The sequence below is a fragment of the Myxine glutinosa genome, chromosome 11 (assembly GCF_964187855.1).
Source record: "Myxine glutinosa chromosome 11, kmMyxGlut1.1, whole genome shotgun sequence".
Lineage (NCBI taxonomy): Eukaryota > Metazoa > Chordata > Myxini > Myxiniformes > Myxinidae > Myxine > Myxine glutinosa.
In genome coordinates this window covers 84,371,967-84,389,996 of record NC_136271.1, presented here as the reverse complement: position 1 = coordinate 84,389,996, position 18,030 = coordinate 84,371,967, and the positions used below count along the sequence as shown (strand labels likewise).

Here is an 18,030-nt window from a genome sequence, read left to right as displayed (position 1 = left end):
CCGAGACTGGTGTGCAGCTGTGTCACGTCCTTGTTCACCAGATCTGTATTCCTCGGACTGCCTCCGAGACTGGTGTGCAGCTGTGTTACGATCTTGTTCACCAGATCTGTATTCCTCGGACTGCCTCCGAGACTGGTGTGCAGCTGTGTCACGTCCTTGTTCACCAGATCTGTATTCCTCGGACTGCCTCCGAGACTGGTGTGCAGCTGTGTCACGTCCTTGTTCACCAGATCTGTATTCCTCGGACTGCCTCCGAGACTGGTGTGCAGCTGTGTCACGTCCTTGTTCACCAGATCTGTATTCCTCGGACTGCCTCCAAGACTGGTGAGCAGCTGTGTCACGTCCTTGTTCCTGCTTCCGATAGTCCTCGACTCCTCGTCTAGGCGAGCCTTCTTTCTTGCAACAGCTTCCTTGGACGTTTTCGTTGATGAAGATTTCCGTTTGGGAGGCATTTTACCGGTTTATCTGAAACGGTACCCGCCCAGAAACACGTACCAGAGAAAACAAATCGTTTGGGCAATGGCCTCTCCAATATTGGATGTGTTCACGGTTATAATTACTTAACGTAACGTTTGTGACGATGTTTTCATTGTGACGATGTTTGTGTTCACGGTAGTGTTTGATGTGACGGTGTGAACGTAATTTCGTAATGTTTTTCGTTTCGTAATCCTTTAATGAACGTTTAATGTTTAATGAACGTTTAATGTTTAATGAACGTTTAATGATCGTAAGAATAATGTTTAATGATCATTAAATGAATGAATGAATGAATGAATGTTATGACTAATGCCATGGCGTCACGTTGGCAGCAGTGACAATATAAAAATGTTTGCCAAGAACTTCAAAGAGAGAAAAGGAACTTTTATCAGCAATGTCGTCTATCCTGAAGTTCTAAGGTGAAGAAGAGGTACAAAATCATTCAATTATTTTTCCGAAAGAAAAGTGCACAGTTGATGTCACTAATCACGATTTCAAACCTGATGGAATAATATTTACCGATATGAACAGTGATGTGGTTTTTTTTAATTGAAATTCGAAAAATCCTGTTTAGATTTTGATGATTTGCGTGTGATATTTAACGGATGTTAAAATAAATCGCGCCTCCCAATTGAAGCCCCGCCCTTAGGGCGGGTACCGTTGCTCGTCATAGATGGCGATACAACAATTTTTACCGCTTTGCTTTGAAGAACGGGAATGAAGGGGGAGGAGCGTGTTAATATGTCTGGTTGAAGGCTTTGGGCTGTGAGGTGAGGGGGTTTGAAGCCAGATTTTAGTCTTACAGCCGCCATTTTGGTGCTCACCTGCTCGCACGGAGCCATCATGATGAGGTTAGAAAGAGACGACAAGTGATGGAAAGAGTTGTGGACGTGGTCAAACTCATTGGTAAGAGAGGACTGAGCTACAGAGGAAGTAATGAAGAAGCAGCATACACACTTGACAATGAGGAGATCGACCATGGTACATTTCTGGAAGTTGTAAAACTACTTCGGAAGTATGATTCCTGCACAGCCGATCATCTCTCTCACGTTGTCAAGAACAGCAAGAAGAAACACGAGAACATAATAATGAATAATGGGCCGACCTAGGTGAAGGATGCCCGGGCTGGATTTAAGACCCAGTCCGCTACTGCTTCCTAATCATACCAATATGTTTGTATTTAATTAATCGTTCATTTTGTACAACACACCCACATCACACTCCATGTCACCTCACTCTACTCCCTCCTACCCCCATCCCCATTGCATCATTGTATCATTACCATCCCCATAACCCTCCCTATAAAAACTCTCCCATCACCCCCTTACCACTCCCTAACTCTCCCCTCCCCTTAAAAACTCCCCCTCATCCTACCCTACCCCTCCCCTCCCCTCTCCTCTCCTGTATCTGATGCTCCCCCAACCTCTTCGATAACGGTATTGACCTCAAACATCCGGGGCCTTCGCTCAAACGTGACTGATCTCTCCATTCAGGTTCCTTATGACAAACCAGACTTGATCTGCTTAACAAAATCTTTCCTCCTTCAAGATGTCTCTGATTTCATTATAACTCTCCCAGGTTACTCCCTCCTCCGGTATGATAGAGCTGAGCCTCGTCCTGGTTGTGGGGTTGCTATCTTTATCAAAAACTCTCTTCCTCACTCTCCTTGCACTGCCCTCTCTCCACCTCACCCCCAGGAGTACCTCTGGCTACGGCTTCCTGTCTGCTCCCACCTTTTGTTCATATGTGTTCTGTACCGTCCTCCAAACAGTGATGACTCCATTTACATCTCGCTGTCGGACAACATGGACCAACTTCTATCCACTCATCCCAACTCTCTCTTCCTCATATGTGGTGATTTCAATTGTCATCATGCCAGCTGGCTGGGTGTGGGTTCATCTCTCACCAGTCATGGCACCTCAGCAAAGGACTTCTGCGACTCATTGGGACTGACACAATCTGTCAATTTCCCAACCCGGATCTCAGCCAATGGAGTATCTCCTCTTCTAGACTTGTTTATGACAAACTTCCCTTCAAATGTCTGCTGCTCTTCTTCTGCTCCAATCGGTTCTTCTGATCATTTGCTTTTTAAAGTGGACATCTCTCTGGATAAATTGTTTGACATACATCATCAGTTGGACAAGGTAATCAAAGAAGTGATGATAATGAAGGGATGTGGTCACCAATAGGACGAGATAAACAAAGCAATCATAAAGAAGGGATTTGGTCACCAGTAGGACTCGATAAACAAAGCAATCATAATGAAGGGATGTGGTCACCAGAAGGACTCGATAAACAAAGCAATCATAATGAAGGAATGTGTTCACCAGTAGGACTCGATAAACAAAGCAATCATAATGAAGGGATTTGGTCACCAATAGGACTCGATAAACAAAGCAATCATAACGAAGGAATGTGGTCACCAGTAGGACTCGATAAACAAAGCAATCATAATGAAGGAATGTGGTCACCAGTAGGACTCGATAAACAAAGCAATCATAATGAAGGAATGTGGTCACCAGAAAGACTCGATAAACAAAGCAATCATAATGAAGGAATGTGGTCACCAGTAGGACTCGATAAACAAAGCAATCATAATGAAGGAATGTGGTCACCAGTAGGACTCGATAAACAAAGCAATCATAATGAAGGGATGTGGTCACCAGTAGGACTCGATAAACAAAGCAATCATAATGAAGGGATGTGGTCACCAGTAGGACTCGATAAACAAAGCAATCATAATGAAGGAATGTGGTCACCAGTAGGACTCGATAAACAAAGCAATCATAATGAAGGAATGTGGTCACCAGAAGGACTCGATAAACAAAGCAATCATAATGAAGGGATGTGGTCATCAGTCGGACTAGATAAACAAAGCCATCATATTGAAGTCACGAGATCATCAGTACGGCTCGATAAAGAAAGCAATCATAATGAAGGGATGTGTTCACCAGCAGGTCAAGGTAAACAAAGCAATCATAATGAAGGGATGTGGTCACCAGCCAGACTAGATAAACAAAGCAATCATAATGAATGGATGTGGTCACCAGTCAGACTAGATAAACAAAGCAATCATAATGAATGGATGTGGTCATCAGTAGGACTAGATAAACAAAGCAATCATAATGAATGGATGTGGTCACCAGTCGGACTAGATAAACAAAGCAATCATAATGAATGGATGTGGTCACCAGTCGGACTAGATAAACAAAGCAATCATAATGAATGGATGTGGTCACCAGTAGGACGAGATAAACAAAGCAATCATAATGAAGGGATGTGGTCACCAGTCAGACTAGATAAACAAAGCAATCATAATGAATGGATGTGGTCACCAGTCGGACTAGATAAACAAAGCAATCATAATGAATGGATGTGGTCATCAGTAGGACTAGATAAGCAAAGCCATCATAATGAAGGGATGTGGTCACCAGTAGGACGAGATAAACAAAGCAATCATAATGAAGGGATGTGGTCACCAGTAGGACTAGATAAACAAAGCCATCATAATGAAAGGATGTGGTCACCAGTTGGACTAGATAAACAAAGCCATCATAATGAAGGGATGTGGTCATCAGTCAGACTAGATAAACAAAGCCATCATAATGAAGGGATGTGGTCACCAGTAGGACTAGATAAACAAAGCCATCATAATGAAGGGATGTGGTCACCAGTAGGACTAGATAAACAAAGCCATCATAATGAAGGGATGTGGTCACCAGTCAGACTAGATAAACAAAGCAATCATGATGAAGGGATGTGGTCACCAGTAGGACTAGATAAACAAAGCCATCATAATGAAGGGATGTGGTCACCAGTAGGACTAGATAAACAAAGCCATCATGATGAAAGGATGTGGTCACCAGTAGGACGAGATAAAGAAAGCCATCATAATGAAGGGATGTGGTCATCAGTCAGACTAGATAAACAAAGCAATCATAATGAAGGGATGTGGTCACCAGTCAGACTAGATAAACAAAGCAATCATGATGAAGGGATGTGGTCACCAGTAGGACTAGATAAACAAAGCAATCATAATGAAGGGATGTGGTCACCAGTCAGACTAGATAAACAAAGCAATCATGATGAAGGGATGTGGTCACCAGTCAGACTAGATAAACAAAGCAATCATAATGAAGGGATGTGGTCACCAGTCGGACTAGATAAACAAAGCAATCATAATGAAGGGATGTGGTCACCAGTCGGACTAGATAAACAAAGCAATCATAATGAAGGGATGTGGTCACCAGTCAGACTAGATAAACAAAGCAATCATAATGAAGGGATATTGTCACCAGTCAGACTAGATAAACAAAGCAATCATAATGAAGGGATGTGGTCACCAGTCAGACTAGATAAACAAAGCAATCATAATGAAGGGATGTGGTCACCAGTCGGACTAGATAAACAAAGCAATCATAATGAAGGGATGTGGTCACCAGTAGGACTAGATAAACAAAGCAATCATAATGAAGGGATGTCGTCACCAGTAGGACTAGATAAACAAAGCAATCATAATGAAGGGATGTGGTCACCAGTAGGACTAGTTAAACAAAGCAATCATAATGAATGGATGTGGTCACCAGTAGGACTAGATAAACAAAGCCATCATAATGAATGGATGTGGTCACCAGTAGGACTAGATAAACAAAGCAAATCATAATGAAGGGATGTGGTCATCGGTCAGACTAGATAAACAAAGCCATCATAATGAATGGATGTGGTCACCAGTCAGACTAGATAAACAAAGCAATCATAATGAAGGGATGTGGTCATCGGTCAGACGAGATCAACAAAGCCATCATAATGAATGGATGTGGTCACCAGTCAGACTAGATAAACAAAGCAATCATAATGAAGGGATGTGGTCATCGGTCAGACTAGATAAACAAAGCCATTATAATGAATGGATGTGGTCACCAGTAGGACTAGATAAACAAAGCAATCATAATGAAGGGATGTGGTCATCAGTCAGACTAGATAAACAAAGCAATCATAATGAATGGATGTGGTCACCAGTAGGATGAGATAAACAAAGCAATCATAATAAAGGGATGTGGTCACCAGTCAGACTAGATAAACAAGGCAATCATAATGAAAGGATGTGGTCACCAGTAGGACTCGATAAACAAAGCAATCATAATGAAGGGATGTGGTCAGTCAGACTAGATAAACAAAGCAATCATAATGAAGGGATTTGGTCATCAGTAGGACTCGATAAACAAAGCAATCATAATGAAGGGATGTGGTCAGTCAGACTAGATAAACAAAGCAATCATAATGAATAGATGTGGTCACCAGTCAGACTAGATAAACAAAGCAATCATAATGAAGGGATGTGGTCACCAGTCGGACTAGATAAACAAAGCAATCATAATGAAGGGATGTGGTCACCAGTAGGACTAGATAAACAAAGCCATCATAATGAAGGGATGTGGTCATCAATTGGACTAGATAAACAAAGCAATCATAATGAAGTCATGAGGTAATCAGTTGGACTAGATAAACAAAGCAATCATAATGAAGGGATGTGGTCATCAGTAGGACTAGATAAACAAAGCAATCATAATGAAGGGATGTGGTCACCAGTAGGACTAGATAAACAAAGCAATCATAATGAAGGGATGTGGTCACCAGTAGGACTAGATAAACAAAGCAATCATAATGAAGGGATGTGGTCATCAGTCGGACTAGATAAACAAAGCAATCATAATGAAGTCAAGAGGTCATCAGTAGGACTAGATAAACAAAGCAATCATAATGAAGGGATGTGGTCACCAGTCAGACTAGATAAACAAAGCAATCATAATGAGTGGATGTGGTCACCTGTAGGACGAGATAAACAAAGCAATCATAATGAAGGGATGTGGTCACCAGTAGGATGAGATAAACAAAGCAATCATAACAAAGGGATGTGGTCACCAGTCAGACTAGATAAACAAAGCAATCATAATGAAAGGATGTGGTCACCAGGAGGACTCGATAAACAAAGCAATCATAATGAAGGGATGTGGTCAGTCAGATTAGATAAACAAAGCAATCATAATGAAGGGATTTGGTCATCAGTAGGACGAGATAAACAAAGCAATCATAATGAAGGGATGTGGTCACCAGTAGGACTAGATAAACAAAGCAATCATAATGAAGGGATGTGGTCACCAGTAGGACTAGATAAACAAAGCAATCATAATGAAGGGATGTGGTCACCAGTCGGACTAGATAAACAAAGCACTCATAATGAAGGGATGTGGTCACCAGTTGGACTCGATAAACAAAGCAATCATAATGAAGGGATGTGGTCACCAGTCGGACTAGATAAACAAAGCACTCATAATGAAGGGATGTGGTCACCAGTTGGACTCGATAAACAAAGCAATCATAATGAAGGGATGTGGTCACCAGTAGGACTAGATAAACAAAGCAATCATAATGAAGGGATGTGGTCACCAGTAGGACTAGATAAACAAAGCAATCATAATGAAGGGATGTGGTCACCAGTAGGACTAGATAAACAAAGCCATCGTAATGAAGGGATGTGGTCACCAGTAGGACTCGATAAACAAAGCAATCATAATGAAGGGATGTGGTCACCAGTAGGACTAGATAAACAAAGCAATCATAATGAAGGGATGTGGTCACCAGTCAGACTAGATAAACAAAGCAATCATGATGAAGGGATGTGGTCACCAGTCAGACTAGATAAACAAAGCAATCATAATGAAGGGATGTGGTCACCAGTCAGACTAGATAAACAAAGCAATCATAATGAAGGGATGTGGTCACCAGTCGGACTAGATAAACAAAGCAATCATAATGAAGGGATGTGGTCACCAGTAGGACTAGATAAACAAAGCAATCATAATGAAGGGATGTGGTCACCAGTAGGACTAGATAAACAAAGCAATCATAATGAAGGGATGTGGTCATCAGTCAGACTAGATAAGCAAAGCCATCATAATGAAGGGATGTGGTCACCAGTTGGACTCGATAAACAAAGCAATCATAATGAAAGGATGTGGTCACCAGTCAGACTAGATAAACAAAGCAATCATAATGAGTGGATGTGGTCACCAGTCAGACTAGATAAACAAAGCAATCATAGAGTGGATGTGGTCACCTGTAGGACGAGATAAACAAAGCAATCATAATGAGTGGATGTGGTCACCAGTAGATGAGATAAACAAAGCAATCATAATAAAGGGATGTGGTCACCAGTCAGACTAGATAAACAAAGCAATCATAATGAAAGGATGTGGTCACCAGTAGGACTCGATAAACAAAGCAATCATAATGAAGGGATGTGGTCAGTCAGACTAGATAAACAAAGCAATCATAATGAAGGGATTTGGTCATCAGTAGGATGAGATAAACAAAGCAATCATAATGAAGGGATGTGGTAACCAGTCAGACTAGATAAACAAAGCAATCATAATGAATAGATGTGGTCACCAGTAGGACTAGATAAACAAAGCAATCATAATGAAGGGATGTGGTCACCATTCAGACCAGATAAACAAAGCAGTCATAATGAAGGGATGTGGTCACCAGTCAGACTAGATAAACAAAGCAATCATAATGAAGGGATGTGGTCACCAGTAGGACTAGATAAACAAAGCAATCATAATGAAGGGATGTGGTCATCAGTCGGACTAGATAAACAAAGCAATCATAATGAAGTCAAGAGGTCATCAGTAGGACTAGATAAACAAAGCAATCATAATGAACGGATGTGGTCTTTAGTAGGACTAGATAAACAAAGCAATCATAATGAAGGGATGTGGTCACCAGTAGGACTAGATAAACAAAGCAATCATAATGAAGGGATGTGGTCACCAGTAGGACTAGATAAACAAAGCAATCATAATGAAGGGATGTGGTCACCAGTCAGACTAGATAAACAAAGCAATCATAATGAAGGGATGTGGTCACCAGTAGGACGAGATAAACAAAGCAATCATAATGAAGGGATGTGGTCACCAGTAGGATGAGATAAACAAAGCAATCATAACAAAGGGATGTGGTCACCAGTCAGACTAGATAAACAAAGCAATCATAATGAAAGGATGTGGTCACCAGGAGGACTCGATAAACAAAGCAATCATAATGAAGGGATGTGGTCAGTCAGATTAGATAAACAAAGCAATCATAAAGAAGGGATTTGGTCATCAGTAGGACGAGATAAACAAAGCAATCATAATGAAGGGATGTGGTCACCAGTAGGACTAGATAAACAAAGCAATCATAATGAAGGGATGTGGTCACCAGTAGGACTAGATAAACAAAGCAATCATAATGAAGGGATGTGGTCACCAGTCGGACTAGATAAACAAAGCACTCATAATGAAGGGATGTGATCACCAGTTGGACTCGATAAACAAAGCAATCATAATGAAGGGATGTGGTCACCAGTCGGACTAGATAAACAAAGCACTCATAATGAAGGGATGTGGTCACCAGTTGGACTCGATAAACAAAGCAATCATAATGAAGGGATGTGGTCACCAGTAGGACTAGATAAACAAAGCAATCATAATGAAGGGATGTGGTCACCAGTAGGACTAGATAAACAAAGCAATCATAATGAAGGGATGTGGTCACCAGTTGGACTCGATAAACAAAGCAATCATAATGAAGGGATGTGGTCACCAGTAGGACTAGATAAACAAAGCAATCATAATGAAGGGATGTGGTCACCAGTAGGACTAGATAAACAAAGCAATCATAATGAAGGGATGTGGTCACCAGTAGGACTAGATAAACAAAGCACTCATAATGAAGGGATGTGGTCACCAGTTGGACTCGATAAACAAAGCAATCATAATGAAGGGATGTGGTCACCAGTCGGACTAGATAAACAAAGCACTCATAATGAAGGGATGTGGTCACCAGTTGGACTCGATAAACAAAGCAATCATAATGAAGGGATGTGGTCACCAGTAGGACTAGATAAACAAAGCAATCATAATGAAGGGATGTGGTCACCAGTAGGACTAGATAAACAAAGCAATCATAATGAAGGGATGTGGTCACCAGTAGGACTCGATAAACAAAGCAATCATAATGAAGGGATGTGGTCACCAGTCAGACTAGATAAACAAAGCAATCATGATTAAGGGATGTGGTCACCAGTCGGACTAGATAAACAAAGCAATCATAATGAAGGGATGTGGTCACCAGTAGGACTAGATAAACAAAGCCATCATAATGAAGGGATGTGGTCACCAGTCAGACTAGATAAACAAAGCAATCATGATGAAGGGATGTGGTCACCAGTAGGACTAGATAAACAAAGCCATCATAATGAAGGGATGTGGTCACCAGTAGGACTAGATAAACAAAGCCATCATAATGAAAGGATGTGGTCACCAGTAGGACGAGATAAAGAAAGCCATCATAATGAAGGGATGTGGTCATCAGTCAGACTAGATAAACAAAGCAATCATAATGAAGGGATGTGGTCACCAGTCGGACTAGATAAACAAAGCAATCATAATGAAGGGATGTGGTCACCAGTCAGACTAGATAAACAAAGCAATCATGATGAAGGGATGTGGTCACCAGTAGGACTAGATAAACAAAGCAATCATAATGAAGGGATGTGGTCACCAGTCAGACTAGATAAACAAAGCAATCATGATGAAGGGATGTGGTCACCAGTCAGACTAGATAAACAAAGCAATCATAATGAAGGGATATTGTCACCAGTCAGACTAGATAAACAAAGCAATCATAATGAAGGGATATTGTCACCAGTCAGACTAGATAAACAAAGCAATCATAATGAAGGGATGTGGTCACCAGTCAGACTAGATAAACAAAGCAATCATAATGAAGGGATATTGTCACCAGTCAGACTAGATAAACAAAGCAATCATAATGAAGGGATGTGGTCACCAGTCAGACTAGATAAACAAAGCAATCATAATGAAGGGATGTGGTCACCAGTCAGACTAGATAAACAAAGCAATCATAATGAAGGGATGTGGTCACCAGTCAGACTAGATAAACAAAGCAATCATAATGAAGGGATGTGGTCACCAGTAGGACTAGATAAACAAAGCAATCATAATGAAGGGATGTGGTCACCAGTCAGACTAGATAAACAAAGCAATCATAATGAAGGGATGTGGTCACCAGTCAGACTAGATAAACAAAGCAATCATAATGAAGGGATATTGTCACCAGTCAGACTAGATAAACAAAGCAATCATAATGAAGGGATATTGTCACCAGTCAGACTAGATAAACAAAGCAATCATAATGAAGGGATGTGGTCACCAGTCAGACTAGATAAACAAAGCAATCATAATGAAGGGATATTGTCACCAGTCAGACTAGATAAACAAAGCAATCATAATGAAGGGATGTGGTCACCAGTCGGACTAGATAAACAAAGCAATCATAATGAATGGATGTGGTCACCAGTCAGACTAGATAAACAAAGCAATCATAATGAAGGGATATTGTCACCAGTCAGACTAGATAAACAAAGCAATCATAATGAAGGGATGTGGTCACCAGTCGGACTAGATAAACAAAGCAATCATAATGAAGGGATGTGGTCACCAGTCAGACTAGATAAACAAAGCAATCATAATGAAGGGATGTGGTCACCAGTCAGACTAGATAAACAAAGCAATCATAATGAAGGGATGTGGTCAACAGTCGGACTAGATAAACAAAGCAATCATAATGAAGGGATGTGGTCACCAGTAGGACTAGATAAACAAAGCCATCATAATGAAGGGATGTGGTCATCAATTGGACTAGATAAACAAAGCAATCATAATGAAGTCATGAGGTAATCAGTTGGACTAGATAAACAAAGCAATCATAATGAAGGGATGTGGTCATCAGTAGGACTAGATAAACAAAGCAATCATAATGAAGGGATGTGGTCACCAGTCAGACTAGATAAACAAAGCAATCATAATGAAGGGATGTGGTCACCAGTCGGACTAGATAAACAAAGCAATCATAATGAAGGGATGTGGTCACCAGTCAGACTAGATAAACAAAGCAATCATAATGAAGGGATGTGGTCACCAGTAGGACTAGATAAACAAAGCAATCATAATGAAGGGATGTGGTCACCAGTAGGACTAGATAAACAAAGCAATCATAATGAAGGGATGTGGTCACCAGTCGGACTAGATAAACAAAGCAATCATAATGAAGGGATGTGGTCACCAGTCGGACTAGATAAACAAAGCAATCATAATGAAGGGATGTGGTCACCAGTAGGACTAGATAAACAAAGCAATCATAATGAAGGGATGTGGTCACCAGTCGGACTAGATAAACAAAGCAATCATAATGAAGGGATGTGGTCAGTCAGATTAGATAAACAAAGCAATCATAAAGAAGGGATTTGGTCATCAGTAGGACGAGATAAACAAAGCAATCATAATGAAGGGATGTGGTCACCAGTAGGACTAGATAAACAAAGCAATCATAATGAAGGGATGTGGTCACCAGTAGGACTAGATAAACAAAGCAATCATAATGAAGGGATGTGGTCACCAGTCGGACTAGATAAACAAAGCACTCATAATGAAGGGATGTGATCACCAGTTGGACTCGATAAACAAAGCAATCATAATGAAGGGATGTGGTCACCAGTCGGACTAGATAAACAAAGCACTCATAATGAAGGGATGTGGTCACCAGTTGGACTCGATAAACAAAGCAATCATAATGAAGGGATGTGGTCACCAGTAGGACTAGATAAACAAAGCAATCATAATGAAGGGATGTGGTCACCAGTAGGACTAGATAAACAAAGCAATCATAATGAAGGGATGTGGTCACCAGTTGGACTCGATAAACAAAGCAATCATAATGAAGGGATGTGGTCACCAGTAGGACTAGATAAACAAAGCAATCATAATGAAGGGATGTGGTCACCAGTAGGACTAGATAAACAAAGCAATCATAATGAAGGGATGTGGTCACCAGTAGGACTAGATAAACAAAGCACTCATAATGAAGGGATGTGGTCACCAGTTGGACTCGATAAACAAAGCAATCATAATGAAGGGATGTGGTCACCAGTCGGACTAGATAAACAAAGCACTCATAATGAAGGGATGTGGTCACCAGTTGGACTCGATAAACAAAGCAATCATAATGAAGGGATGTGGTCACCAGTAGGACTAGATAAACAAAGCAATCATAATGAAGGGATGTGGTCACCAGTAGGACTAGATAAACAAAGCAATCATAATGAAGGGATGTGGTCACCAGTAGGACTCGATAAACAAAGCAATCATAATGAAGGGATGTGGTCACCAGTCAGACTAGATAAACAAAGCAATCATGATTAAGGGATGTGGTCACCAGTCGGACTAGATAAACAAAGCAATCATAATGAAGGGATGTGGTCACCAGTAGGACTAGATAAACAAAGCCATCATAATGAAGGGATGTGGTCACCAGTCAGACTAGATAAACAAAGCAATCATGATGAAGGGATGTGGTCACCAGTAGGACTAGATAAACAAAGCCATCATAATGAAGGGATGTGGTCACCAGTAGGACTAGATAAACAAAGCCATCATAATGAAAGGATGTGGTCACCAGTAGGACGAGATAAAGAAAGCCATCATAATGAAGGGATGTGGTCATCAGTCAGACTAGATAAACAAAGCAATCATAATGAAGGGATGTGGTCACCAGTCGGACTAGATAAACAAAGCAATCATAATGAAGGGATGTGGTCACCAGTCAGACTAGATAAACAAAGCAATCATGATGAAGGGATGTGGTCACCAGTAGGACTAGATAAACAAAGCAATCATAATGAAGGGATGTGGTCACCAGTCAGACTAGATAAACAAAGCAATCATGATGAAGGGATGTGGTCACCAGTCAGACTAGATAAACAAAGCAATCATAATGAAGGGATATTGTCACCAGTCAGACTAGATAAACAAAGCAATCATAATGAAGGGATATTGTCACCAGTCAGACTAGATAAACAAAGCAATCATAATGAAGGGATGTGGTCACCAGTCAGACTAGATAAACAAAGCAATCATAATGAAGGGATATTGTCACCAGTCAGACTAGATAAACAAAGCAATCATAATGAAGGGATGTGGTCACCAGTCAGACTAGATAAACAAAGCAATCATAATGAAGGGATGTGGTCACCAGTCAGACTAGATAAACAAAGCAATCATAATGAAGGGATGTGGTCACCAGTCAGACTAGATAAACAAAGCAATCATAATGAAGGGATGTGGTCACCAGTAGGACTAGATAAACAAAGCAATCATAATGAAGGGATGTGGTCACCAGTCAGACTAGATAAACAAAGCAATCATAATGAAGGGATGTGGTCACCAGTCAGACTAGATAAACAAAGCAATCATAATGAAGGGATATTGTCACCAGTCAGACTAGATAAACAAAGCAATCATAATGAAGGGATATTGTCACCAGTCAGACTAGATAAACAAAGCAATCATAATGAAGGGATGTGGTCACCAGTCAGACTAGATAAACAAAGCAATCATAATGAAGGGATATTGTCACCAGTCAGACTAGATAAACAAAGCAATCATAATGAAGGGATGTGGTCACCAGTCGGACTAGATAAACAAAGCAATCATAATGAATGGATGTGGTCACCAGTCAGACTAGATAAACAAAGCAATCATAATGAAGGGATATTGTCACCAGTCAGACTAGATAAACAAAGCAATCATAATGAAGGGATGTGGTCACCAGTCGGACTAGATAAACAAAGCAATCATAATGAAGGGATGTGGTCACCAGTCAGACTAGATAAACAAAGCAATCATAATGAAGGGATGTGGTCACCAGTCAGACTAGATAAACAAAGCAATCATAATGAAGGGATGTGGTCAACAGTCGGACTAGATAAACAAAGCAATCATAATGAAGGGATGTGGTCACCAGTAGGACTAGATAAACAAAGCCATCATAATGAAGGGATGTGGTCATCAATTGGACTAGATAAACAAAGCAATCATAATGAAGTCATGAGGTAATCAGTTGGACTAGATAAACAAAGCAATCATAATGAAGGGATGTGGTCATCAGTAGGACTAGATAAACAAAGCAATCATAATGAAGGGATGTGGTCACCAGTCAGACTAGATAAACAAAGCAATCATAATGAAGGGATGTGGTCACCAGTCGGACTAGATAAACAAAGCAATCATAATGAAGGGATGTGGTCACCAGTCAGACTAGATAAACAAAGCAATCATAATGAAGGGATGTGGTCACCAGTAGGACTAGATAAACAAAGCAATCATAATGAAGGGATGTGGTCACCAGTAGGACTAGATAAACAAAGCAATCATAATGAAGGGATGTGGTCACCAGTCGGACTAGATAAACAAAGCAATCATAATGAAGGGATGTGGTCACCAGTCGGACTAGATAAACAAAGCAATCATAATGAAGGGATGTGGTCACCAGTAGGACTAGATAAACAAAGCAATCATAATGAAGGGATGTGGTCACCAGTCGGACTAGATAAACAAAGCAATCATAATGAAGGGATGTGGTCACCAGTCGGACTAGATAAACAAAGCAATCATAATGAAGGGATGTGGTCACCAGTAGGACTAGATAAACAAAGCAATCATAATGAAGGGATGTGGTCACCAGTAGGACTAGATAAACAAAGCAATCATAATGAAGGGATGTGGTCACCAGTAGGACTAGATAAACAAAGCAATCATAATGAAGGGATGTGGTCACCAGTAGGACTAGATAAACAAAGCAATCATAATGAAGGGATGTGGTCACCAGTAGGACTAGATAAACAAAGCAATCATAATGAAGGGATATTGTCACCAGTCAGACTAGATAAACAAAGCCATCATAATGAAGGGATGTGGTCATCAGTCGGACTAGATAAACAAAGCAATCATAATGAAGTCACGAGGTCATCAGTAAGTTCTTTGATCTCACCAATATGAACATCCATCGCTGCTGAGGCCTTGTCTGTGGTGGAGTCGCTCACCAGTAAAACCCGCAGCCCATTGGACATTTCAACACCGCGGAACTGGCGCTTCTCCTCGGGAGACTTAATAATGGCGTTTGTGACATGATTCACCGTCATGGCCGCGCTCGTACACAGGGTCGGGCTCGTACACAGGGTCGGTCTTGCACACAGGCTCGGGCTCGTACACAGGCTCGGGCTCGTACACAGGGTAGGTCTCGTACACAGGGTCGCTCTTGCACACAGGCTCGGGCTCGTACACAGGCCCGGTCTCGTACACAGGCCCGGTCTCGTACACAGGCCCGGTCTCGTACACAGGCCCGGTCTCGTACACAGGCCCGGTCTCGTACACAGCCTATGAAAAAAGGCGTCCAGGTCACACCATTAAATCAAAGGCCTTGCAATGAACGTACGGAGCGAGCAACGCACGAAGCTCGTGTCGTTCGTACTTTGTATATAAATCTGCGCAAAGGTCAAAGTTCACCACATGGGGCAGGATATATCACGTGAGTGTAAACAAAGTTCACTTTATGGGAGTCGAACGAAACCCGCGGCGCCCACACCTTCTTCTCCCAAGAACAACGAGAAAGGAAAGTCGCTATTACCGTCGATCCAGTGACAGCAGGAGGGTCCAGGACCTGGAAAAGCCGGAAAATCCGCACAAGGAGAAAGCGCGTGTCAGCTTCATGCGGGGAGAGCAAATCGGACAGAAGAGCTGGAGCTACATGAACCTCACTCACAACCTCCCCCTCCCCTTGTCTCTTACAATTAACCTCAGCCTCATCCTCCCCCTCCCCCTGTCTCTTACAATTAACCTCACCCTCATCCACACCCCCTCCCCTGTCTCTTACAATTAACCTCACCCTCAGCCTCCCCACCCCTCCTCCTGTCTCCTCTTTTTTTTTTTTTTTTTTGTGTACAGAGTCGAGGCTCGTGAAAGAGCTAACATTTATCAAACAAACAAGCAAACAAAGTATATAAAAAGGGGAGCGGTCGACAAGATGGGGAGGGAAGGGGAGGAAGCACACAAACACAACATTTGAGAGCAGGGACATCGGGAGATGTGTGGGAGGGAGAGGACCTGGGGGGAGGCAGGAAAGGTATAAAACGCAAGGACACCAAGGACTTCCAGGAAAGAAGACAAAAGTCACCTCAAAAAGTGGATTTGGGGTGAAATTAGCGGCGGCAGAAAAGATCAAGGTTTTGGATTGGGGAAGATAAGAGATGGTGGTGAACAGCCGTTTTAAAGACCTGGAGGGAGGAGTGGGATTGAAGAGAGTGAGGGAGTTTGTTCCAGAGGCGGGAGAAAAGAGGAATGAAGGAGTGAAGGTGAGCAGAGAGTCTTGATTTTGGCAGTTTAACCATAAGAGGATTACAGGCAGATCTTGTGCGACCTGTAGGAATATTTGGGGGACAGAGCCCAGAGAGAGCGGGGGGGGCAAGGCCAGAGAGGAGTCGGTAGAAGACGGAAAGACCACCAACCTGCCTGTGGTAATTGAGTGAGAGGCCCTTGGAGTTAGCTTCATCGCCGGAGATTCCAATGATTCTGAATGCTTTGGTTTCAACAGCGTGAAGACGAGCTAGGTGTGAGGCAGGAGCACCAGCCCAGAGGGGACAGCAGTATTCCATTGAGCTGCGGATGAAAGCCTTGTATGTGGCGAGGAGCTCAGGTGTGCCAAGGAAGGACTTCGCACGACGGAGGATGCCCAGTCGGCGACTGGCTTTGGAGGCCAGATTTGAAATGTGGTTTTCCCAGGAAAGATCATGGCAGATAGTGAGACCCAAAAGCTTGAGTGACAGAACTTCTTGGAGAGCATTATTCAGAAAGTGGATGGGAGGGTTATCCAGTCGGTCTTTTCGGAGAGACATCGTAAGAGTGTGAGATTTGTCAGGATTGAAAGACATGTTCCACTGGTTTGCCCAGTCTGTGATTTTGTCCAGGTCTGCAGAGAGTGAGGAGGCTACAGACTGCCGATCTGAGGGATGAAGAATGGAGCGACAGAGAGTAGAGTCATCAGCAAAGAGATAGAGAGGATTTTCAAGAAAGTCAGAGAGATCATTGATGAAGACCAGAAAAAGCACAGGGCCCAGAACACTGCCTTGGGGAACTCCAGCCTGAACAGGAAGAGGAGATGAGAGAAACCCATTCAGGGCCACACGTTGACGACGACTAGAGAGGAAGTCCGCCAGCCATGCGTGGAGATTTCCATGGATACCAAAGGAGGAGAGTTTGGTGAGCAGAGCGGGGTGCCAGACCGTATCGAAGGCACGTGATATGTCAAGGGAGACAGCTCTAATTTCCTGTTTGGCATTGAGGACCTCCATCCATTGTTGAGACAGCAGAAGCAGCATGTCCAGAGTAGAGTGACTGGGTCTGAAACCAAATTGATGATCAGAGATCAAGCCATTGGAGAAGAGGAAAGATTTCATATCCGAAGCAATGATGGATTCCATGACTTTGCTGATAATTGGGAGAAGGCTGATTGGTCTGTAGTTGCTAGGATCTGTTTTTGCACCTTTTTTGTGCAAAGCGGTGATGTTGGCTGATTTCCAAGCAGATGGCAGTTGAC

The 18,030-nt window shown here is 42.1% G+C and overlaps 1 protein-coding gene across 5 annotated transcripts in view; it reads right to left on the bottom strand.

Moving 5' to 3' along the window:
- The window catches only part of IDE (insulin degrading enzyme), a 131,881-nt gene extending 115,548 nt beyond the window's left edge, over positions 1-16,333 (bottom strand). Inside the window, exons 1-2 of one of the 5 annotated variants that reach the window (XM_068131527.2) lie at positions 16,066-16,333; positions 15,430-15,815 (exon numbers count right to left, since the gene is read on the bottom strand). In XM_068131527.2, the coding sequence (XP_067987628.2) occupies positions 15,430-15,815; positions 16,066-16,148 (469 nt within the window). In that variant the 5' untranslated portion in view covers positions 16,149-16,333. Of the gene's footprint in view, positions 1-15,429; positions 15,816-15,909 lie in introns of all 5 variants that reach the window. The other 4 variants (XM_078786831.1, XM_078786833.1, XM_078786832.1 and 1 more) reach the window with 4 other exon arrangements.
- Positions 16,334-18,030: the final 1,697 nt, after the last annotated feature.